At 46.9% G+C, this 26612-nt stretch overlaps 1 protein-coding gene, 1 long non-coding RNA gene and 1 pseudogene across 4 annotated transcripts in view; 2 read left to right on the top strand and 1 right to left on the bottom strand.

The window, feature by feature from the left end:
• Positions 1-932, top strand: part of LOC128701664 (rRNA N6-adenosine-methyltransferase ZCCHC4) — a 20830-nt gene extending 19898 nt beyond the window's left edge. For all 3 annotated transcript variants that reach the window (XM_070101585.1, XM_070101586.1, XM_070101587.1), the window contains one exon: positions 549-932. In XM_070101585.1, coding sequence (XP_069957686.1) covers positions 549-890 — 342 coding nt within the window. In that variant the 3' untranslated portion in view covers positions 891-932. The remainder of the gene's footprint in view (positions 1-548) is intronic.
• The window catches only part of LOC138855012 (uncharacterized), a 12513-nt gene extending 2255 nt beyond the window's left edge, over positions 1-10258 (bottom strand). The window contains exons 1-2 of the long non-coding RNA XR_011394173.1: positions 10052-10258; positions 104-283 (exon numbers count right to left, since the gene is read on the bottom strand). This is a non-coding gene — a long non-coding RNA (uncharacterized lncRNA). The remainder of the gene's footprint in view (positions 1-103; positions 284-10051) is intronic.
• Positions 10259-14136: 3878 nt separating this feature from the next.
• The window catches only part of LOC128701626 (uncharacterized), a 134400-nt pseudogene continuing 121924 nt past the window's right edge, over positions 14137-26612 (top strand).

The raw sequence follows: 26612 nt of genomic DNA on the forward strand, positions 1-26612 counted from the left end.
TGTTAAAAAACAAATAGTGGTTAAATGGTTAAAAACAATGGAATTCAGAAAATAAAATTCCTCTCGTTTAACAATTTAAAACACACACTATAGCATTACATACCTTTTCTTCAATGACGTTTATTGGTCTTTGGCAGCTATGTTCTGTCAGTCCTATACAAGGTCAGTGACATCACGTCTCGATCTTCAGAGTTCACCTCCACTTCTAGGTCATTGTAGTCTTGACCAGACTCCACATGTTGGGGATGCACTCCCCATTCTTACAAAAGATTTTTGCAGGTACCTGGAAAGGCAATTTACAAGGTCAAAAGTGGCACGTAATTCTTTTCTTCAATGTCGGAATGCGTTTCCACCAGCAAAAATTACACATCTAAATGTACTTAGCACAAAATATTATAAAAGTATCTTGTGGATTGTATCTTACTCTTCTTTACTGTGATATTCTTCCTTGTACAATACACACAATCACTTCCCATAATATTTAACATCGGCTCTGTCTTTGCTTCACTACACCTGCAGTTTCATAAATGATTAATTTGTTTTTTCAGTTGGGTTGCACCTTGTCTGATGATGAGTCCAAGAGAAAGAGGAGGAAGAGGAACAAGAACACACTACCCCTGAGTCTTGAAGATGAGAGAATGAGGAGGAAGACCAACAAGAACACACTACCCCTGAGTCTTGAAGATGAGAGAATGAGGAGGAAGACCAACAAGAACACACTACCCCTGAGTCTTGAAGATGAGAGAATGAGGAGGAAGACCAACAAGAACACACTACCCCTGAGTCTTGAAGATGAGAGAATGAGGAGGAAGACCAACAAGAACACACTACCCCTGAGTCTTGAAGATGAGAGAAAGAGAAACATGGAAATATTTTCTCAATTAACATAGCTTAAAAAATGAATTTGATTAATTAAAATTTGAATTTTGCAATTCGTTTCATTTGTTAGCAACTTTTGTTATGATACTGTTAAGACAATGATGGATTAATAGATGAGAGAGAATGTGTGTGTAATAAAAATCCATTGTAGCAAAATGTCTGATGCAGCAGATATTAATGTATTGCTGGACATACTACTGCTAACAATCTCGATGCAGCGGACTTAGTCCACTGTATTGAACATTTGTCTGACTAAACAGCTTAACATTGTATCTGAAATTATTTATATATGAGGTCCTATTATATCAAAGTTTTAATTTTCTTGTATTCAGAGACAAAGCAGCATCAAATGTAAATGTCTGACAACTGATGTAAATAATGAATGCAGCTCGGTGACAGTCCATCATACCCAGGGTATTGTGACCTGGAGACGAGAGGCTCTCCCGGGGCGTTGTCGAGCTGGAGACGAGAGGCTCTCCCGGGGCGTTGTCGAGCTGGAGACGAGAGGCTCTCCCGGGGCGTTGTCGAGCTGGAGACGAGAGGCTCTCCCGGGGCGTTGTCGAGCTGGAGACGAGAGGCTCTCCCGGGGCGTTGTCGAGCTGGAGACGAGAGGCTCTCCCGGGGCGTTGTCGAGCTGGAGACGAGAGGCTCTCCCGGGGCGTTGTCGAGCTGGAGACGAGAGGCTCTCCCGGGGCGTTGTCGAGCTGGAGACGAGAGGCTCTCCCGGGGCGTTGTCGAGCTGGAGACGAGAGGCTCTCCCGGGGCGTTGTCGAGCTGGAGACGAGAGGCTCTCCCGGGGCGTTGTCGAGCTGGAGACGAGAGGCTCTCCCGGGGCGTTGTCGAGCTGGAGACGAGAGGCTCTCCCGGGGCGTTGTCGAGCTGGAGACGAGAGGCTCTCCCGGGGCGTTGTCGAGCTGGAGACGAGAGGCTCTCCCGGGGCGTTGTCGAGCTGGAGACGAGAGGCTCTCCCGGGGCGTTGTCGAGCTGGAGACGAGAGGCTCTCCCGGGGCGTTGTCGAGCTGGAGACGAGAGGCTCTCCCGGGGCGTTGTCGAGCTGGAGACGAGAGGCTCTCCCGGGGCGTTGTCGAGCTGGAGACGAGAGGCTCTCCCGGGGCGTTGTCGAGCTGGAGACGAGAGGCTCTCCCGGGGCGTTGTCGAGCTGGAGACGAGAGGCTCTCCCGGGGCGTTGTCGAGCTGGAGACGAGAGGCTCTCCCGGGGCGTTGTCGAGCTGGAGACGAGAGGCTCTCCCGGGGCGTTGTCGAGCTGGAGACGAGAGGCTCTCCCGGGGCGTTGTCGAGCTGGAGACGAGAGGCTCTCCCGGGGCGTTGTCGAGCTGGAGACGAGAGGCTCTCCCGGGGCGTTGTCGAGCTGGAGACGAGAGGCTCTCCCGGGGCGTTGTCGAGCTGGAGACGAGAGGCTCTCCCGGGGCGTTGTCGAGCTGGAGACGAGAGGCTCTCCCGGGGCGTTGTCGAGCTGGAGACGAGAGGCTCTCCCGGGGCGTTGTCGAGCTGGAGACGAGAGGCTCTCCCGGGGCGTTGTCGAGCTGGAGACGAGAGGCTCTCCCGGGGCGTTGTCGAGCTGGAGACGAGAGGCTCTCCCGGGGCGTTGTCGAGCTGGAGACGAGAGGCTCTCCCGGGGCGTTGTCGAGCTGGAGACGAGAGGCTCTCCCGGGGCGTTGTCGAGCTGGAGACGAGAGGCTCTCCCGGGGCGTTGTCGAGCTGGAGACGAGAGGCTCTCCCGGGGCGTTGTCGAGCTGGAGACGAGAGGCTCTCCCGGGGCGTTGTCGAGCTGGAGACGAGAGGCTCTCCCGGGGCGTTGTCGAGCTGGAGACGAGAGGCTCTCCCGGGGCGTTGTCGAGCTGGAGACGAGAGGCTCTCCCGGGGCGTTGTCGAGCTGGAGACGAGAGGCTCTCCCGGGGCGTTGTCGAGCTGGAGACGAGAGGCTCTCCCGGGGCGTTGTCGAGCTGGAGACGAGAGGCTCTCCCGGGGCGTTGTCGAGCTGGAGACGAGAGGCTCTCCCGGGGCGTTGTCGAGCTGGAGACGAGAGGCTCTCCCGGGGCGTTGTCGAGCTGGAGACGAGAGGCTCTCCCGGGGCGTTGTCGAGCTGGAGACGAGAGGCTCTCCCGGGGCGTTGTCGAGCTGGAGACGAGAGGCTCTCCCGGGGCGTTGTCGAGCTGGAGACGAGAGGCTCTCCCGGGGCATTGTCGAGCTGGAGACGAGAGGCTCTCCCGGGGCGTTGTCGAGCTGGAGACGAGAGGCTCTCCCGGGGCGTTGTCGAGCTGGAGACGAGAGGCTCTCCCACCCAGTGACTATTACAAATGACTACAGCTAGTGTATACCTTTCAAGGATAGTAGTAGTGGTAGTTACAGAGCAGTGTGAACGAAGGTTACTCAGTGCACCTACCAATAAAAAGTAATGATATATAACAAAAAAGCAGATATAAAATTAACGAACAATGAAAGTTAACTAGACAAGTGCGCAAAGTTAAAATATCCAACTACTAAAAATCACATTAATGACTTCAAGAAACCCTCACCAAGTAAGTTCCTAGATACATAATAGCCATTACCCAAGTAATTGGAGCTACCCTCCCCCCCCCCTCACCTGGCTTCAAATGTGAAAAATGTTTTTATCATGCTGGTCATCTTTCATTATTATAATCAAAACTAAGCGCTCAACCATGCAAAGATCAGCTTGGCCCTGCGTCAAGGGGCCAACAGCTTGGCCCTGCGTCAAGGGGAAACTTAACTTGTAAAGAGAGGAAGAGTTACTTAAGCTTTCCTTCAGGTTACTAGTCTACTTATGCAACACTGCTGGCTGTCTCCAAATGAGGCGCATGACCCGGAAAAAAAAAAACACTTTCACCATCATTCTGTATAACCCTGGTGGGTTTATTGCTTGGTTTTGATTATAATAATTTCGCCATTATTCACACTATCATACCACGGGCGGGATTGAACCAGCGGTCAGTCTCTCAAAACTCCAGACCGTCGCGTTAGCCACTGGACCAGCTAGCCACAAGATTCGTCCAACTAGGTATATTTCTACACCATAGGAAGGTTAGCATAGGCACCACTGTGACCACAAATGCAAGTTTTTACAGACTAATCTCCAGCTAGCGTGGCCGTGACGAACTCTGGAGTTTTGAGACTCTGACCGCGGGTTCAATCCCGCCTGTGGTATGGTTTGTTTGCAATCGTGTCATTACGATTTTGAGAGTCATTCACACTATCACTGTCAGGCGCACAGATGTGACAATTTACATGCCACTAAACAGTAAATATTTCAAACCCCTCCTGTAGAGCGCAGGCATCGTGCTTCCCACCTCCAGGACTCAAGTCCAGCTAACCGGTTTCCCTTAATCCCTTCATAAAGATATAAAACATAACTGGAGATCAAAAAAACTGTTTCATTAGAGTGATGGCATATAGTGCAATCAGTTTTGATTCAAGGAAATCGGAACGTTCAATTCCTTGGATCAAGAGCCCCCTTGTCAATATCAAGGAACTAGGTCAAGAGCCCCCTTGTCAATATCAGCTAGGTCAAGAGCCCCCTTTTCAATATCAAGGAACTAGGTCAAGAGCCCCCTTGTCAGTATCAAGGAACTAGGTCAAGAGCCCCCTTGTCAGTATCAAGAAACTAGGTCAAGAGCCCCCTTTTCAATATCAAGGAACTATGTCAAGAGCCCCCTTGTCAATATCAGCTAGGTCAAGAGCCCCCTTTTCAATATCAAGGAACTAGGTCAAGAGCCCCCTTGTCAATATCAAGGAACTAGGTCAAGAGCCCCCTTGTCAATATCAAGGAACTAGGTCAAGAGCCCCCTTGTCAATATCAAGGAACTAGGTCAAGAGCCCCCTTGTCAATATCAAGGAACTAGGTCAAGAGCCCCCTTGTCAATATCAAGGAACTAGGTCAAGAGCCCCCTTGTCAATATCAAGGAACTAGGTCAAGAGCCCCCTTGTCAATATCAAGGAACTAGGTCAAGAGCCCCCTTGTCAATATCAAGGAACTAGGTCAAGAGCCCCCTTGTCAGTATCAAGGAACTAGGTCTCAGTCCCGCATAGTAACCCTTTTATGCTGGGGTAAGAAAGCTGCTTAATAATAAAAACATTTTTGGACCTGGTAGCCAGCATCAACAGCCTCTCTCCAGCATCAACAGCCTCCCTAACAACCATCAACAGCCTCTCTGCAGCATCAACAGCCTCCCTAACAACCATCAACAGCCTCTCTCCAGCATCAACAGCCTCCTAACACGAGCACAGAGTCCACGAGCACAGAGTCCACGAGCACAGAGTCCACGAGCACAGAGTCCACGAGCACAGAGTCCACGAGCACAGAGAATACTGATCTATAGTCTCAGAAACCTTTTGCATTTCAGACAAGAAACTGATAGTGGAGTCAAGAACCAAACATTGTTTGTGTAGAGTCACCTGACTAGGAATCTTATAGTGCTGGACTGAGTACACAAGATGAATATGAAATATAATAATTTATACAAGTACATATACAAGGTATAGCTGACATCAATAACATACTACTATATAGAGAATCCTTTGTTATACAGAGCATTAATCTTGTCCCCCAGGATGCGACCCACACCAGTCGACTAACACCCAGGTAATTATTTTACCCCTAAGTGAACATGGACAACAGGTGTCTTAAGGACATATCCTAATGTTTTCCAGCCGTACCGGGGACTGAACCACGGACCTCAGTGTGCGAGGCGAGTGCGCTCACGATTGAGCCAATGCCTTTTCACCAGAATTAACCACAATAACCATAAAGTTTAACGCATGGGGACGGAAATAATCATACATACCAAGATCGCAGAAATACAAACACATTTTTGTTTGTTTAGTGTATATAGTTTATATGTAATAAAATATTGATAAAGAGGTAAGAGCCACTAACATGAGGAGAGTTTCTTGATAAATAAAACTACTGAAATCTGTCAAATATACTTCAGGAATGAGTTGTTTTCAAGGCCAGAGTCAGGGCCAAGGCTAGAGCCAGGGCCAAGGCTAGAGCCAGGGCCAAGATTAGAGCCAGGGCCAAGGCTAGAGCCAGGGCCAAGATTAGAGCCAGGGCCAAGGCTAGAGCCAGGGCCAAGGCTAGAGCCAGGGCCAGGGCCAAGGCTAGAGCCAGGGCCAAGACTAGAGCCAGGGCCAAGGCTAGAGCCAGGGCCAAGGCTAGAGCCAGGGCCAGGGCCAAGGCTAGAGCCAGGGCCAAGACTAGAGCCAGGGCCAAGGCTAGAGCCAGGGCCAAGGCTAGAGCCAGGGCCAAGGCTAGAGCCAGGGCCAAGGCTAGAGCCAGGGCCAAGGCTAGAGCCAGGGCCAGGGTCAAGGTCAGACACAGCAACCGGGTGCTCGGCCGAGCCTGGCTCTGGTTCATTACCATTAATCATGTCTATGAAGGACTGATCATGAGTGTCCCCGGGAGACCAGGAGGGGAGGGGAGGGGAGGGGAGGGGAGGGGAGGGGAGGGGAGGGGAGGGGAGGGGAGGGGAGGGGAGGGGAGGGGAGGGGAGGGGAGGGGAGGGGAGGGGAGGGGAGGGGTGTTGATACTGACATTCAAGAGAGAAGAACAATGTAAAGGTGAGGATGAGAAGACTACTAGTCGACTAGTAAACTAAACCATCTGCTACTAGCTGCAACTAAGAGGCTGCAACTTGCATCATCTGAGTAATATTTCTCAACACTGACTGGAAGTGACTGTCATTACAATTGCAATATTTGAAGCGGTGATAAAATTAACATTAAAGTTGCCGGAATTGTAGTCAGGGTTATGAGATTCTTTTAAGGGCAGACCTGAGAGAGATTAACCATGACCCTTTTATAAACAACTAGTTTATAGGTTGGAAATAGATGAATAACCTGCACTTAAGACTTGGCTCTCGTTATGTCTGCTAAGTCAGTACCAAAATATTTTCAATTTCTGGAACGACTTTGAGACGGGACTACCCTTTAAATCATAGGATTTTTTTACCAAGAGGACTCTGATAACATTAGGACTAAGTTAGCAGGAATGCTACTAGTACTATTTATGGTAAATATTAAACCTGTAAGGGCCATTCAAGACCTGGAGAATGATAGGCAACCAGGTTGTATCCAAGAATGGTGAGGGCAAGTCTAATTCCTTGATAGGAGCCCCTCACCAGCAACAGGGAACCTCCCTTGAGAAGATTAGCATGGATAGAACAGTCTTTCTGACGAGAATATTGTCAACACTTCCAGTCAACACAACACGGTGTAGTTACTGCCTCTGTCTAACCTGTTAAGCTGCCAGACTAACATGTGACTGCAGGGACGCTGTCAACCCGCCTTCAGTAGCAAATATTAACATATGACATAAGGCACAGTATTGGGAAATAATTTAGTGGAAACAACAGGAGCTTCTGTCATTAGGATGCTGAAGATGGACGTAGCGTTGATGCTACTAATAAAAATGCACTGTTATTACTTTCGGAAAATCATCTTACATTAATTTTTCTATGGTAAATTCGGCCCCTAATGTCCCTCTTCATTGGTCAATACTAAGTTGGTGCATTATTCGCTTGAAGTTGCCTGGACTAGACTTCTGAACACAAGGTTTAGTCCAGTTTGGTTCTCGTAAAATACGTGTTATGGGTTGATACATGGGTTAGTTTGAAGGTAGTGAGGTTAATGCTAAAGTGAATGGGCCGCATCAGTAGCCTTTGCTCTGCCATCCGCCTGTTCATTACCCCAGACACCTATAGCCTCGCCTAGAGACTTACTAATCCACACCTGGATCTTCTGAACCAGGCTGAAGGCCTTAAGAAATTGGTGAATTAAAGTCTACTCAAGCAACTTAGACATCTGCACAACCAAAGCCAAGTTACTGAAATTTAAGGAGATACAATCTATAGACAATTCACGTGTTAGGAGAGCGGAAAGTTAATTGGATTTAAAACTCAGATTATACGAGGGTCATTAAGGCTGCGTGTAATCCGTTCCAAACTAGACAAGAAAACTTTTAACCCTAATACAGGGATTTTAAAAACCGCATTATACACTCGCCGCGAGGCCTGGTCACAGACCGGGCCGCGGGGGCGTTGACCCCTCGTAACCCTCTCCAGGTATAGATATACTTTGTATATGTCCTGATATTCTGAGAGTATAATGTGGTGTGAAATATTCCTTGTCCAGGTCACTAGGTAAGCGAGTAATGCAGCCACCAGGAGTCATGGCAGCCACCAGGAGTCATGGCAGCCACCGGGAGTCATGGCAGCCACCGGGAGTCATGGCAGCCACCGGGAGTCATGGCAGCCACCGGGAGTCATGGCAGTTACCGGGAGTCATGGCAGTTACCGGGAGTCATGGCAGCCACCGGGAGTCATGGCAGCCACCGGGAGTCATGGCAGCCACCGGGAGTCATGGCAGCCACCGGGAGTCATGGCAGCCACCGGGAGTCATGGCAGCCACCGGGAGTCATGGCAGCCACCAGGAGTCATGGCACCCACTAGGAGTCATGGCACCCACTAGGAGTCATGGCACCCACTAGGAGTCATGGCAGCCACCAGGAGTCATGGCACCCACTAGGAGTCATGGCACCCACTAGGAGTCATGGCACCCACTAGGAGTCATGGCACCCACCAGGAGTCATGGCACCCACCAGGAGTCATGGCATCCACCAGGAGTCATGGCACCCACCAGGAGTCATGGCACCCACTAGGAGTCATGGCAGCCACCAGGAGTCATGGCAGCCACCAGGAGTCATGGCAGCCACCAACCTCACTCAGTTTTCCCATCGCATAAGATTTTTTTTTTTTTTTTTTTTTTTTGGGGGGGGGAAGTGAATAAATGTGCGTAAAACATTAAAGATTTTAAATACACATTTTTTCCGCAAATTATAATCCATATTATAATCATGGAGCGCTAAACCCGTAAGATTATACAGCGCCTGTGAAGGGGAGTATGTGGAAGGTATCGAGATTTAATTCATTGAACTGAAACAGATCCAATTCCTCAGATCAAGAGCCCCTCACCAGCATCAAAGAATCTTCCTTGAGGGGTTATAATCCATATACATACATTACATACATGTATGTATACATGCATGCATGCAATAAGGAAGTATGTACCGTATGTTCCGGCATATAAGGCGCGCTTTTTTCCCCTCCCACAAAAAATCTCTGAAAATCAGCCAGCGCCTTATATGCTCAAGGTCAGGGTCAAGGGTAGACTGTTACACTTGACCGTAAAGTAGAAGGATAATTAACCTTGAATATAATGACTGACTGACCTTATGATACTTCTGTAGTGCGCCTTATATGCTCGAACAGACGATATACAAGTCACCCAGTGTGTCTTTTTTAAGTTAGCAAAATTGGATACATCTATAATGTTCTGCTACTCTATTCTGTGTGAAAGTAAAACAGCAAGAGTAGAATTTCATGTTGGGTAGATCAGTGATGGGCGATCACAACTTGAATGTCAGCAACATCATCTTGTCTGCCAACTTTACCAACTCGTCTGTTGTTTGATCCATTTATCTATATTCCTGTCTTGACACACTGAATTCTACAAATTATACGAATTAATTTCCTAACCTACACTCAACCTAGACCTAACCTAGGCAAACCTTAATTAACATAAACCTACCCTAAACTAACCTAATCCTAACATAATCCTAACATAATCCTAACATAATCCTAACAATCCTAACAATCCTAACATAATCCTAACATAATCCTAACATAATCCTAACATAATCCTAACATAATCCTAACATAATCCTAACATAATCCTAACATAATCCTAACATAATCCTAACATAATCCTAACATAATCCTAACATAATCCTAACATAATCCTAACATAATCCTAACATAATCCTAACATAATCCTAACATAATCCTAACATAATCCTAACATAATCCTAACATAATCCTAACATAATCCTAACATAATCCTAACATAATCCTAACATAATCCTAACAATCCTAACATAATCCTAACAATCCTAACAATCCTAACATAATCCTAACAATCCTAACATAATTCTAACATAATCCTAACATAATCCTAACAATCCTAACATAATCCTAACCTAAATCTAACTTAAATCTAACCCAGTCCTAACCTAAACCTAACTTTCCCACTGTTCCATTTCACCCTCATTCCCTTTTTCGTTGCAACGCAGGAGACTTACTTATCTGGGATGTTCAGCGCTTGAGGAACGAAGAACGTCGGAGCCAGGAACACCCCTAGGGACACCCCAGGGACACCCTAGGAACACCCTAGGGACACCCCAGGGACCCTGAGGAAGACAGCAGGGCACAACATAAAGCAAGGAAAAGAGACGGAAGTGTCAGAGACACAGCCAGCCGAGGCAACAGCTCCCAAAAGAGTCTATGTACTTTCTCAGGAAGGTACAGTCTCACTCACAAGTGCGACTGTCAACCAATCAGAACCTGGCTTTAACGATGCCCAACCAATTACAGTCGAGGCTGGTTAACGAAGCCAACTGTGGCCAACCACAACACAGAACAACCATAACAACCACAGGCGGTAGTTTAAGCAATCAACCTCAACTCATCTGCCATAAGAATATGTTAAACAAATCAATGATATAAACGTTAACAATATATATGAATAGATATCAATAGATTTATATAATATAAATATTAACGAAATATTAAGGAAATATTAGAAAGTATATAAAAATGCTGGTGTATCAAATAACGAATGATATGTGTGTATGATAGTATATTGATTAATACTCTCTCATACACATATTTATACACCATACGTTAGTAACATTACCCTAGTAATATAACGTTGTTATGACGTTAATGTCACACAGTTAAAATGTTGATGTGACGGTGATGTGACGTTGATGTGACGGTGATGTGACGGTGATGTGACGTTGATGCTGCGTTGATGTGACGGTGATGTGACGGTGATGTGACGTTGATGCTGTGTTGATGTGACGGTGATGTGACGTTGATGTGACGGTGATGTGACGTTGATGCTGCGTTGATGTGACGGTGATGTGACGGTGATGCTGCTTTGATGTGACGTTGATGTGACGGTGATGCTGCGTTGATGTGACGGTGATGTGACGTTGATGTGACGGTGATGTGACGTTGATGCTGCGTTGATGTGACGGTGATGTGACGTTGATGTGACGGTGATGTGACGTTGATGCTGCGTTGATGTGACGGTGATGTGACGTTGATGCTGCTTTGATGTGACGGTGATGTGACGTTGATGCTGCTTTGATGTGACGGTGATGTGACGGTGATGCTGCGTTGATGTGACGGTGATGTGACGTTGATGTGACGGTGATGCAGCGTTGATGATATTTGAACTGACTTATTAACGATAACAATACAATAATAATAATAATAATAATAATAATAATAATAATAATAATAATAATAACAATAATAACAATAATAATCATAACAATAATAATAATAAAAATAATAATAACAACAACAACAACAACAACAACAACAACAACAACAACAACAACAACAACAACAACAACAACAACAATAATGCAGAATAAGAGTGAAGAGAGCGCACTTCCAGTATGGACAGACAATGTCTGCAGATAAATCAAATAATTGTCAAGAGAAACATAATTTTAATTTTATCAATAAACGTCACAAAGAAACCCAGTTTATCTTCTGGTTATTTTATGTAAAAATTTTGTATGTCTCTGGGTGTATACACTCCGAGGTGTGTATATCTTAGTGTATGTTGAGTAGTATGTATCTCGCGATGTATGTATACCCGATTGTGTATCTTCCAGTGTATATACACTCAGAGGTCTGCATGTGAATGTACGTATATACACTACGAGGAGGCGTGTATCCGAGTGTATATACACTACGAGGTGTGCTTGTGAGTGTATATACACTACGAGGTGTGCTTGTGAGTGTATATACACTACGAGGTGTGCTTGTGAGTGTATATACACTACGAGGTGTGCTTGTGAGTGTATAAATACTACGAGGTGTGCTTGTGAGTGTATATACACTACGAGGTGTGCTTGTGAGTGTATATACACTACGAGGTGTGCTTGTGAGTGTATATACACTACGAGGTGTGCTTGTGAGTGTATATACACTACGAGGTGTGCTTGTGAGTGTATATACACTACGAGGTGTGCTTGTGAGTGTATATACACTACGAGGTGTGCTTGTGAGTGTATAAATACTACGAGGTGTGCTTGTGAGTGTATATACATTACGAGGTGTGCTTGTGAGTGTATATACATTACGAGGTGTGCTTGTGAGTGTATATACACTACGAGGTGTGCTTGTGAGTGTATGTACACTACGAGGTGTGCTTGTGAGTGTATATACACTACGAGGTGTGCTTGTGAGTGTATATACACTACGAGGTGTGCTTGTGAGTGTATATACACTACGAGGTGTGCTTGTGAGTGTATATACACTACGAGGTGTGCTTGTGAGTGTATATACACTACGAGGTGTGCTTGTGAGTGTATATACACTACGAGGTGTGCTTGTGAGTGTATATACACTACGAGGTGTGCTTGTGAGTGTATATACACTAAGAGGTGTGTATCTGAGTGTATATACACTAAGAGGTGTGTATCTGAGTGTATATATACTAAGAGGTGTGTATCTGAGTGTATATACTCTACGAGGTGTATATATGAGTGTATATACTCTACAAGATGTGTATCTGAGTGTATGTACTCTACGAGGTGTGTATCTGAGTGTATATACTCTACGAGGTGTGTATCTGAGTGTATGTACTCTACGAAGTGTGTATCTGAGTGTATGTACTCCACGAGGTGTGTATCTGAGTGTATATACTCTACGAGATGTGTATCTGAGTGTATGTACTCTACGAGGTATGTATCTAAGTGTATATACTCTACGAGATATGTATCTGAGTGTATGTACTCTACGAGGGGTATATCTGAGTGTATATACACTCAGAAGTATACCCACGCCATATCAACATCCAAGTTCATACACAATCCTGCTGGTATTCCAACAGCATTAATATCCCAACATTATGGGTAACAACTTGGCTGTTTTCCCAGAACTTGACTTGACCAAACGAAGAAATCACTGACTATCAGTCAGTCAATACCCGTGTTTGCAGAAGTACACACACATCAGGACGTCAGTGACTTCCCAGACAGCAGCATCCCAATGTACTTCCCACCTCCAGAAAAGCAGGTTCAGCTCCCCAATTTACCTGATTTCCATCACAGTTGTTACCTTGTCAACACTCCAACAGCACGTCAAATCACAAAAACCAAGTTTCAACATTCATGCCTGAAGGATTCTCGCATCCTTACCTTATATCCTATTCTTTCCATCCATCCTAGATTCATACACATCTTCAACAACCTACCTCGCCTCATCCTATATAAATTTTATGACGACATTTCGATCCAACTTCGACCATTTGCAATTCAGAGTATCCCAAGAGGTGAGGGAGCCACTATGTAAGTCCGTCTCTCCTATATATACCGAGTCCCTCACCGAAACATCATCTTAAACCTCTCTCTCATACGTGAGGGTTATTTGTGAATTGATGAACCATTTGTTTAAACTCTTCTCCGTTTCCAGAGACGACAACACGCAGTAAATAAAGCCGGTGTATTGATGTCCCACTTGTCACCATAGTTGATGTCATCTCTCTGGCATCCTTCCCCGTGTTACGTGATGTCTGTGTTCACCTTCCTGGAGGTTTCGCCAAGGTAGAACTTATCACACGCTCCGCATGGTATACCGTAGCCGCCGGAAGTGATTTATTTTTAGGTAAAACCTTCGTGGTATTGGAGAGTATATTGGTGATCCACATGTTGAGTTTACCTAAGAATTTAGGTGAATTACTATTTGCCTTGTTGACTGGTATCTCTCTCTCTCTCTCTCTCTCTCTCTCTCTCTCTCTCTCTCTGTCTCTCTCTCTTTCACTGGTAACCGATAAACCTGTATGGGCTTTCAAGATCTTTAAAGAGTGAGAATAAATTGTGCTCAAGAAAGTCTACGGTGAGTGCCCGCCTTGTTTCACTTACTGAGTTCTGGGAGAATTACATTAGGGCGGTTTAAATTTAGATTTAGAGGCGATTTACAGTCCCCCTTCCCCTTTACCCCCTCCCCTTCACCTCTTCCCCCTTTCAAGGAGGGGGTTTCAGGTGATGAATAATTTAAATAGACAGAGGTACGAGAGTTTGAGTCTGTCGGCAGCGTAATCCAGGTGTAAGAAGGTGGCACCACGCGGCCAGACGCCAGTGTCTCTCAGATCAGCGTGAGGGAAGGATGTTGGTAGAACGCTCTGCACCCACATGAAAGACATTTACCGCATCAGCGAGGTTAACTAACAGTTAGATGTGTATTACCCCGTCTAGACACTCTCACCAGCCGTCCTAACTGAACCAGGCGGTTCACAACCTGCCACCAACGGCTCTCCCCAAATAATTCGTCTACTAACAGTGTTTCCCAAGGAATTTATTTTTTCTGACACTGCTGACATCCAGGTATGTGAGAAATATATATATATATATATATATATATATATATAGATATATATATATATATATATATATATATATATATATATATATATATATATATATATATATATATATATACATATATATCTTTCAACACACTGGCTGTATCCCACCGAGGCAGGGTGGCCCAAAAGGAAAAACGAAAGTTTCTCCTTTCAAATTTAGTAATATATACAGGAGAAGGGGTTACTAACCCCTTGTTCCTGGCATTTTAATCGCCTCATACAACACGCATGGCTTACGGAGGAAGAATTCTGTTCCACTTCCCCATGGAGATAAGAGGAAATAAACAAGAACAAGAACTAGAAAGAAAATAGAAGAAAACCCAGAGGGGTGTGTATATATATGCTTGTACATGTATGTGTAGTGTGACCTAAGTGTAAGTAGAAGTAGCAAAACGTACCTGAAATCTTGCATGTTTATGAGACAGACAAAAGACACCAGAAATCCTACCATCATGTAAAACAATTACAGGCTTTCGTTTCACACTCACTTGGCAGGACGGTAGTACCTCCCTGGGTGGTTGCTGTCTACGAACCTACTACCTATTGCTGGTTGCTGGTTTTCCGGGCACTGTTTCTGGTTCTCCAGGCACTGTTGCTGGTTCTCCAGGCACTGTTTCTGGTTTTCCAGGCACTGTTTCTGGTTCTCCAGGCACTGTTGCTGGTTCTCCAGGCACTGTTGCTGGTTCTCCAGGTGCTGTTTCTGGTTCTCCAGGCACTGTTTCTGATTTTCCAGGCACTGTTTCTGGTTCTCCAGGCACTGTTTCTGGTTTTCCAGGCACTGTTTCTGGTTCTCCAGGCACTGTTGCTGGTTCTCCAGGCACTGTTGCTGGTTCTCCAGGTGCTGTTTCTGGTACTCCAGGCACTGTTTCTGATTTTCCAGGCACTGTTTCTGGTTCTCCAGGCACTGTTGCTGGTTTTCCAGGCACTGTTTCTGGTTCTCCAGGCACTGCTGCTGGTTCTCCAGGCACTGTTTCTGGTTCTCCAGGCACTGTTTCTGGTTCTCCAGGCACTGTTTCTTGTTCTCCAGGCACTGTTTCTGGTTCTCCAGGCATTGTTCGTGGTTCCCCAGGCACTGTTCTTGGTTCTCCAGGCACTGTTCTTGGTTCTCCAGGCACTGTTGCTGGTTCTCCAGGCGCTATTGTTGGTTCTCCAGGCACTGTTTCTGGTTCTCCAGGCACTGTTGCTGGTTTCCAGGCGCTGTTGCTGGTTCTTCAGGCACTGTTTCTGGTTCTCCAGGCACTGTTCTTGGTTCCTCAGGAACTGTTTCTGGTTCTCCAGGCACTGTTTCTGGTTCTCCAGGCACTGTTCTTGGTTTCCCAGGCACTGTTCTTGGTTCTCCAGGCACTGTTCTTGGTTCTCCATGTGCTGTTGCTGGTTCTCCAGGTGCTGTTGCTGGTTCTCCAGGTGCTGTTGCTGGTTCTCCAGGCAATGTTTCTAGTTCTCCAGGGACTGTTCTTGGTTTCCAGGCACTGTTCTTGGTTCTCCAGGCACTGTTCTTGGTTTCCCAGGCTCTGTTCTTGGTTCCCCAGGCACTATCCTTGGTTCTCCAGGCACTGTTGCTGGTTCTCCAGGCACTGTTGCTGGTTCTCCAGGCACTGTTGCTGGTTCTTCAGGCACTGTTTCTGGTTCTCCAGGCATGTGTTCTTGGTTCCACAGGCACTGTTTCTGGTTCTCCAGGCACTGTTTCTGGTTCTCCAGGCACTGTTCTTGGTTCTCCATGTACTGTTGCTGGTTCTCCAGGTGCTGTTGCTGCTTCCCCGGGCGCTGTTTCTGGTTTTCCAGGCACTGTTTCTGGCTCTCCATGTACTGTTTCTGGTTCTCCAGGCACTGTTCTTGGTTCCCCAGGCACTGTTATTGGTTCTCCAGGCACTGTTCTTGGTTCTCTATGTGCTGTTGCTGGTTCTCCAGGTGCTGTTGCTGGTTCTCCAGGCACTGTTTCTGGTTCTCCAGGCACTGTTTCTGGTTCTCCAGTGTTACAAAAAACGCGATTCTAAAAGCTTAGAGATCTTCAGTGAATACTAGAAAGGACTGCCCTTCTAGCATCCAGCCTGTTACTGGGTTTTCGTAACAATTAGTCAGTATCCTTGTCCAATTATCCATTAGAATTCAGTATGATTCAATAGTGCTTCAGGATTACAACTGGTAGGCTACTAACTAGAGAAATTAAAATTTAATAAATTTATTAAGTCTAGAGGTATATTATCAAATTAAATTAAATTAAATTAATCACAGTAATCAACAAAATAATAATAATCACTTCTCTCGTATACAATAGTATTGTGCTGAAAGCACATATCACATTTATAATTCTTAAGTACTGTAAGGTACATTAACATTTAATAAGATATTACAAATATGTACAAGTAAGTTTGTGTATGTGTGTAAGTGCTCTAAGTAGTTCGCTATGTCTCACGACTCGACTAGACTTAAACAAGTGACTGACAAAGTCCTCAAATAAACTAACTTCTTGACCGACTGGCAACCAGAACAGTCTGCTTGAACAACAAAAAGAATGCTAAAGCTCAATAGCAATACAACAAGCAACTGCGACACAGAATCAGGAACAAGGAGATAATATAACGACACTAAGTAGGGACCATCTGCATATCCTCCACAAAAGTCACAAAAACTCCCATACTACTGAATCTAAGTTCAGCATAAGAAAATCCCCGACTGTGATAATACACAGATACCAGTACAAGTTAGGTCAGAAGCTACAGCTCAGGACCTGAGTTACGCAGTGTCTATGCGACACACAACCTCAGTACAACGTCGAAAATCACTAAGTCTATACAATGTTCTGTGAACAGAGTTCTACAGAACTAACAAGAATAATGAGACAGACAATCTGTCCAACCACCAAGCGAGTCTAGACCAGACTGAATACTTCAGGCGAGGTGAGGACACCCCCCGTCGATCGCGTGATAGCTCCGTGGACAGTTGCAGCTCAGAAACAGAAGCCGGCAATCTAACGAGCAAAGAGCGATAATTACAGTAGTTAGACAATCAAGACTTGAAGTGAGCACATAATATGTTATATCCTATCTAACCAAAGGAAGCTAAGTCAAATAATAATATAAAGCAATACATTTACGATTTAGCTATTATCGCAGATACAAGCAATATAAAATTATATGAAAAGGTAATAATTATATATATATACATATTAATCATTGCAACCCATTCAGGGGTTGCAACATCCAGGCACTGTTTCTAGTTCTCCAGGCACTGTTTCTGGTTCTCCAGGCACTGTTTCTGGTTCTCCAGGCACTGCTCTTGGTTCCCCAGGCACTGTTTCTGGTTCTCCAGACACTGTTTTTGGTTCTCCAGGCACTGTTTCTGTTTCTCCAAGCACTGTTTCTGGTTCTCCAGGCACTGTTCTTGGTTCTCCAGGCAATGTTTCTGGTTCTCCAAGCACTGTTTCTGGTTCCCCAGGCACTGTTTCTGTTTCTCCAAGCACTGTTTCTGGTTCTCCAGGCACTGTTCTTGATTTCCCAGGCACTGTTCTTGGTTCTCCAAGCACTGGTTTTTGTTCTCCAGCAACTGTTTCTTGTTCTGCAGGCACTGTTTCTGTTTCTCCAAGGACTGTTCTTGGTTTTCCAGGCACTGTTGTTTGTTCTCCAGGCACTGTTCTTATTTCTCCAGGCACTGTTCTAGTTGCGGTCTTTCCATCACTGTCCGATATAGGAAAACAATCTCATGGATGTAAAAACGGACACACAAGACTTACACTTGGATACCTGAAGGTGAATCGGACACAAAAGACTTACACACGGATACCTGAAGGCGAATCGGACACAAAAGACTTACACACGGATACCTGAAGGCGAATCGGACACAAAAGACTTACACACGGATACCTGAAGGCGAATCGGACACAAAAGACTTACACACGGATACCTGAAGGTGAATCGGACACAAAAGACTTACACACGGATACCTGAAGGTGAATCGGACACAAAAGACTTACACACGGATACCTGAAGGTGAATCGGACACAAAAGACTTACACATGGATACCTGAAGGAGAATCGGACACAAAAGACTTACACACGGATACCTGGAGAGGCAGCCAACACCTGTCCGGTGAGGGGCCTGACAGATCAAGCTATCGCTTCGTTCTGTCTTCAAAGACTGATCAATATCAGTGAGAACTCAGCATCCTGACACACTTCAGGCCACTGTCTACCCGTTCGTTGGTTGATGGGGGGTTTAAAGTCTATCTACTACAAGAGGGTCATTAAGGCTGCATGTCACCTATTCACCACCAATCAAGAATACTTTAATACATAAAATACTGATTCAGTTATACTCTCGGTGTATACGCTCAGAGAGGAATATGCATCTCAATGTGTATAAACTGAGATATATGCACCTCTTACTAAATATACACTGAGAGATATATACCTGTCTCTCTCTCTCTCATTCTTGATGCTATCTATCTGTCTATCTATCTATATATATATATATATATATATATATATATATATATATATATATATATATATATATATATATATATATATATATATATATATATATATATATATATATATATATATATATATATATATATATATATATATATATATATATATATATATATATATATATATATATATATATATATATATATATATATATACAGAATCAAGGTCCACACCTTGAAGTAGGTAAGGTCGAGAAGATTTTTCTTTTCCGCCAGTAGCTGGCAGTGCCGCCAGTAGCTGGCAGTGCCGCCAGTAGCTGGCAGTGCCGCCAGTAGCTGGCAGTGCCGCCAGTAGCTGGCAGTGCCGCCAGTAGCTGGCAGTGCCGCCAGTAGCTGGCAGTGCCGCCAGTAGCTGGCAGTGCCGCCAGTAGCTGGCAGTGCCGCCAGTAGCTGGCAGTGCCGCCAGTAGCTGCCAGTGCCGCCAGCAGCTGGTTGCTAGGCATTACTTATTACGGTAATTATCCCGCTTTAATCGGACTAATTATCCTGAAGCAGGTTAATTACACTGCCTTGATATTGCTGTTTAATCTCTTGATGATGATGATTATCGTCTCTTGATAATAAAGAAGAAAAGGAAGATGAAGAAGAGGAAAAAGAAGATGTACACAGTCCCCTAATGTTGCAGAATTAAACACAGACAATGGAAGTTGAGGGGATCAGTCCCTGAGCCTAGACGCCTGTGTTCACCACCTCAGTCTGGATGGATCTGAAGCTCAGTCAGGAAAATAGACGCTTAAATAAGAGCCAGCTAAGGTGTAGTAGTTGAAGCCATCTTCACAGATGGGCGGGGTCCACTACTGAAAGTAGGTTATAGCCACGGGTTGGGTCAGAGGTCAACAAACAGCTTGTTGAAGGGTCATATGATAACCTCCAGCCGTTCAAGTTTTTGGTCATCTGACCAAAGCCTTCCGCTGGCTTACCCCTCCATCCCTTTAAATTCTCTGTACTATGATTCCACAGTGTTACTGTGACATAGTCACCTGACTCAGTAACTCGCTGAGTTAACTGAGTTATTTGTAGAGTAACTGAGTTATCACCTGAATCTGAATTTATTTCACACACACACACACACACACACACACACACACACACACACACACACACACACACACACACACATACACACACACACACATACACACATACACATACACACACACACACGCTGTGGTAACACTTACTAGAGGAAGAGCAGGATTTATGACCCACAGGGGTCGATAAGTCATGTAAAATTCCTGACCTGGAGCAGAAGGGAGAGAGAGAGAGAGAGAGAGAGAGAGAGAGAGAGAGAGAGAGAGAGAGAGAGAGAGAGAGAGAGAGAGAGAGAGCGAGAGAGAGATTGATGGTTGTATGAGAGATAAAGATCTCTCAATCACCCAGGTTAAAGATTTTCTCTCCTCGTACCACCACAGTGTACCAGCACAGTGTACCACCACAGTGTACCAACACACTGTACCAGCACAGTGTACCAACACAGTGTACCAACACACTGTACCAGCACAGTGTACCACCACAGTGTACCACCACAGTGTACCACCACAGTGTACCACCACAGTGTACCAACACACTGTACCAGCACAGTGTACCAACACAGTGTACCAGCACAGTGTACCACCACAGTGTACCACCACAGTGTACCACCACAGTGTACCACCACAGTGTACCAACACAGTGTACCAACACACTGTACCAGCACAGTGTACCAGCACAGTGTACCACCACAGTGTACCACCACAGTGTACCACCACAGTGTACCACCACAGTGTACCAACACACTGTACCAGCACAGTGTACCAGCACAGTGTACCACCACAGTGTACCACCACAGTGTACCACCACAGTGTACCACCACAGTGTACCACCACAGTGTACCACCACAGTGTACCAACACACTGTACCAGCACAGTGTACCAGCACAGTGTACCACCACAGTGTACCACCACAGTGTACCACCACAGTGTACCACCACAGTGTACCAGCACAGTGTACCAGCACAGTGTACCACCACAGTGTACCACCACAGTGTACCAGCACAGTGTACCAGCACAGTGTACCAGCACAGTGTACCACCACAGTGTACCACCACAGTGTACCACCACAGTGTACCACCACAGTGTACCACCACAGTGTACCACCACAGTGTACCAGCACAGTGTACCAACACACTGTACCAGCACAGTGTACCAGCACAGTGTACCACCACAGTGTACCACCACAGTGTACCACCACAGTGTACCACCACAGTGTACCAGCACAGTGTACCAGCACAGTGTACCACCACAGTGTACCACCACAGTGTACCACCACAGTGTACCACCAGAGTGTACCACCACAGTGTACCAACACACTGTACCAGCACAGTGTACCAACACACTGTACTAGCACAGTGTACCAGCACAGTGTACCACCACAGTGTACCCCCACAGTGTACCACCACAGTGTACCACCACAATGTACCACCAAAGTGTACCACCACAGTGTACCACCACAGTGTACCACCACAGTGTACCAACACAGTGTACCAACACACTGTACCAGCACAGTGTACCAACACACTGTACCAGCACAGTGTACCAGCACAGTGTACCACCACAGTGTACCACCACAGTGTACCACCACAATGTACCACCACAGTGTACCACCACAATGTACCACCACAGTGTACCACCACAGTGTACCACCACAGTGTACCAACACACTGTACCAGCACAGTGTACCAACACAATGTACCAGCACAGTGTACCAGCACAGTGTACCACCTCAGTGTACCACCACAATGTACCACCACAGTGTTCCACAACAGTGTACCATCACAGTGTACCACCACAGTGTACCACCACAGTGTACCAACACACTGTACCAGCACAGTGTACCACAACAGTGTACCACCACAATGTACCAGCACAGTGTTCCAGCACAGTGTACCACCACAGTGTACCACCACAGTGTACCAACACACTGTACCAGCACAGTGTACCACAACAGTGTACCACCACAATGTACCAGCACAGTGTTCCAGCACAGTGTACCACAACAGTGTACCACCACAGTGTACCACCACAGTGTACCAGCACAGTGTACCAGCACAGTGTTCCAGCACAGTGTACCACCACAGTGTACCACCACGGTGTACCACCACAGTATACCACCACAGTGTACCACCACAGTGTACCACCACGGTGTACCACAACAGTGTACCACCACAGTGTACCACCACAGTGTACCATCACAGTGTTCCAGCACAGTGTACCACCACAGTGTACCACCACAGTGTACCACCACGGTGTACCACCACAGTGTACCACCACAGTGTACCACCACGGTGTACCACCACAGTGTACCACCACAGTGTACCACCACGGTGTACCACCACGGTGTACCACCACAGTGTACCACCACAGTGTACCAGCACAGTGTACCACCACAATGTACCACCACAATGTACCACCACAGTGTTGCAGCACAGTGTACCACCACAGTGTACCAGCACAGTGTACCAGCACAGTGTACCACCACAGTGTACCACCACAATGTACCACCACAATGTACCCTTCAAAGGCTTTACTTAGAACTCTTTCCCTTCCCTTCCTCTGATCAAACCTGGTATTGTCCAGCGTTCCAGGTATTGTCCAGTCTTCCTGGTACTGTCTGGTCCTCCTAATATTGTCCAATCTTCCTTGTATTGTCCAGTCTTTCTAGTATTGTCCAATCTTCCTGGTATTGTCCAGTCTTCCTGGTACTGTCCGGTCCTCCTAATATTGTCCAATCTTCCTTGTATTGTCCAGTCTTTCTAGTACTGTCCAGTCTTCCTGGTATCGTAAAATCTTCCTGGCATTGTCCAGTCTTCCTGATATTGTCCAACCTTCCTGCTTTTACCAAATTAGTGAAGGTTCCCAGTAATCTATTATATGTCCGACCACACCATCCTGACCACGAATGTCCCAACATCTGGACCATCAGTGTCCCAACCTGTGGACCATCAGTGGCCCAACATCTGGACCATCAGTGTCCCAACCTGTGGACCATCAGTGTCCAAACATCTGGACCATCAGTGTCCCAACCTGTGGACCATCAGTATCCCAACATCTGGACCATCAGTGTCCCAACCTGTGGACCATCAATGTCCCAACATCTGAACCATCAGTGTCCCAACCTGTGGACCATCAGTGTCCCAGCCTGTGGACCATCAGTGTCCCTGCCTGTGGACCATCAGTGTCCCAGCCTGTGGACCATCAGTGTCCCAACCTGTGGACCATCAGTGTCCCAACCTGTGGACCATCAGTGTCCCAGCCTGTGGATCATCAGTGTCCTAACATCTGGACCATCAGTGTCCCAACCTGTGGACCATCAATGTCCCAACATTTGGACCATCAGTGTCCCAACATCTGGACCATCAGTGTCCCAACATCTGGACCATCAGTGTCCCAACATCTGAACCATCAGTGTCCCAACCTGTGGACCATCAGTGTCCCAACCTGTGGGCCATCAGTGTCCCAACGTGTGGACCATCAGTATCCCAACATCTGGACCATCAGTGTCCCAACCTGTGGACCATCAATGTCCCAACATTTGGACCATCAGTGTCCCAACATCTGGACCATCAGTGTCCCAACATCTGGACCATCAGTGTCCCAACATCTGAACCATCAGTGTCCCAACCTGTGGACCATCAGTGTCCCAGCCTGTGGACCATCAGTGTCCCTGCCTGTGGACCATCAGTGTCCCAGCCTGTGGACCATCAGTGTCCCAACCTGTGGGCCATCAGTGTCCCAACCTGTGGACCATCAGTGTCCCAACCTGTGGACCATCAGTGTCCCAGCCTGTGGATCATCAGTGTCCTAACATCTGGACCATCAGTGTCCCAACCTGTGGACCATCAGTGTCCCAACCTGTGGGCCATCAGTGTCCTAGCCTGTGGACCATCAGTGTCCCAACCTGTGGACCATCAGTGTCCCAGCCTGTGGACCATCAGTGTCCCAGCCTGTGGACCATCAGTGTCCCAACCTGTGGACCATCAGTGTCCCAACCTGTGGGCCATCAGTGTCCCAGCCTGTGGACCATCAGTGTCCCAACCTGTGGACCATCAGTGTCCCAGCCTGTGGACCATCAGTGTCCCAACCTGTGGACCATCAGTGTCCCAACCTGTGGACCATCAGTGTCCCAACCTGTGGACCATCAGTGTCCCAACCTGTGGACCATCAGTGTCCCAACCTGTGGACCATCAGTGTCCCAGCCTGTGGACCATCAGTGTCCCAACCTGTGGACCATCAGTGTCCCAACCTGTGGACCATCAGTGTCCCAACCTGTGGACCATCAGTGTCCCAACCTGTGGTACCTCAACTGGCTAAACGTGTCGCCCACGTAGCAGACTTCTTCAGTCGAATATAATAATGAAGAGAAAAATAGCTGAGAGGTAATCTTGAGGTGGTCAGTCCCTCAACCTTGATGACAGATGGTCAGTCCCTCAACCTTGATGACAGATGGTCAGTCCCTCAACCTTGATGACAGATGGTCAGTCCCTCAACCTTGATGACAGGTGGTCAGTCCCTCAACCTTGATGACAGGTGGTCAGTCCCTCAACCTTGATGACAGGTGGTCAGTCCCTCAACCTTGATGACAGGTGGTCAGTCCCTCAACATTGATGACAGGTGGTCAGTCCCTCAACCTTGATGACGGGTGGTCAGTCCCTCAACCTTGATGACAGGCGGTCAGTCCCTCAACCTTGATGACGGGTGGTCAGTCCCTCAACCTTGATGACAGGCGGTCAGTCCCTCAACCTTGATGACAGGTGGTCAGTCCCTCAACCTTGATGACGGGTGGTCAGTCCCTCAACCTTGATGACAGATGGTCAGTCCCTCAACCTTGATGACAGGTGGTCAGTCCCTCAACCTTGATGACAGGTGGTCAGTCCCTCAACCTTGATGACAGGTGGTCAGTCCCTCAACCTTGATGACGGGTGGTCAGTCCCTCAACCTTGATGACAGATGGTCAGTCCCCCAACCTTGATGACAGATGGTCAGTCCCTCAACCTTGATGACAGATGGTCAGTCCCTCAACCTTGATGACAGATGGTCAGTCCCTCAACCTTGATGACAGATGGTCAGTCCCTCAACCTTGATGACAGGTGGTCAGTCCCTCAACCTTGATGACAGGTGGTCAGTCCCTCAACCTTGATGACAGGTGGTCAGTCCCTCAACCTTGATGACAGGTGGTCAGTCCCTCAACATTGATGACAGGTGGTCAGTCCCTCAACCTTGATGACGGGTGGTCAGTCCCTCAACCTTGATGACAGGCGGTCAGTCCCTCAACCTTGATGACAGGTGGTCAGTCCCTCAACCTTGATGACGGGTGGTCAGTCCCTCAACCTTGATGACAGATGGTCAGTCCCTCAACCTTGATGACGGGTGGTCAGTCCCTCAACCTTGATGACAGATGGTCAGTCCCTCAACCTTGATGACGGGTGGTCAGTCCCTCAACCTTGATGACAGGTGGTCAGTCCCTCAACCTTGATGACGGGTGGTCAGTCCCTCAACCTTGATGACAGGTGGTCAGTACCTCAACCTTGATGACAGGTGGTCAGTCCCTCAACCTTGATGACAGGTGGTCAGTCCCTCAACCTTGATGACAGGTGGTCAGTCCCTCAACATTGATGACAGGTGGTCAGTCCCTCAACCTTGATGACAGGTGGTCAGTCCTTCAACCTTGATGACAGGTGGTCAGTCCCTCAACCTTGATGACAGATGGTCAGTCCCTCAACCTTGATGACAGGTGGTCAGTCCTTCAACCTTGATGACAGATGATCAGTCCCTCAACCTTGATGACAGGTGGTCAGTCCCTCAACCTTGATGATAGGTGGTCAGTCCCTCAATCTTGATGACAGGTGGTCAGTCCCTCAACCTTGATGACAGGTGGTCAGTCCTCAACCTTGATGATAGGTGATCAGTCCCTCAACCTTGATGATAGGTGGTCAGTCCCTCAACCTTGATGATAGGTGGTCAGTCCCTCACCCTTGATAAAAGGGGGGTCAGTTCCTCAACCTTGATAAAAGAGGGTCAGTCCCTCAACCTTCATAAAAGGTGGGTCAGTCCTTCAGCCTAGAGAAGAGGCTTTGCAGTTGGAGGTAGCGTCATAGGCTTTGCAGTTGGAGGTAGCGTCATAGGTGGGCGGGGCCTGCTAGTGACAGCAGGTCATGCGTCCCTGACTGAGAATTTAGTGTGAAGGTGTTGGGTCTTCCCCCTCCCCATTAGGGGGTATTCGTTTTTCCCTTCTCTTAATCTTCTTCCCCTCCCCCAGGGACGCCCCTACCCACAGGATTTATTGTGTCACAAGACTGGGTAAGTCCCGCCTGCCTCCTGTCTCCTTCTCGTGTATACATGACCCTGCACACACCTGATACTCTCTGCTGTCACCTGACACACCTCACACTCTTTGTTGTGTCAACTGACACACCTGACACTCTCTATTGTGTCACCTGACACACCTTACACTCTCTGTTGTGCCACCTGACACTCTGTTGTGTCACCTGACACACCTAATTCTGTTGTGTCACCTGACACACCTGACACTCTCTGTTGTGTCACCTGACACACCTGACACACCTGACACTCTCTGTTGTGTCACCTGACACTCTCTGTTGTGCCACCTGACACTCTCTGTTGTGTCACTTGACACACCTAACACTGTTGTGTCACCTGACACTCTCTGA

The sequence above is a fragment of the Cherax quadricarinatus genome, chromosome 78, assembly GCF_038502225.1.
Source record: "Cherax quadricarinatus isolate ZL_2023a chromosome 78, ASM3850222v1, whole genome shotgun sequence".
Lineage (NCBI taxonomy): Eukaryota > Metazoa > Arthropoda > Malacostraca > Decapoda > Parastacidae > Cherax > Cherax quadricarinatus.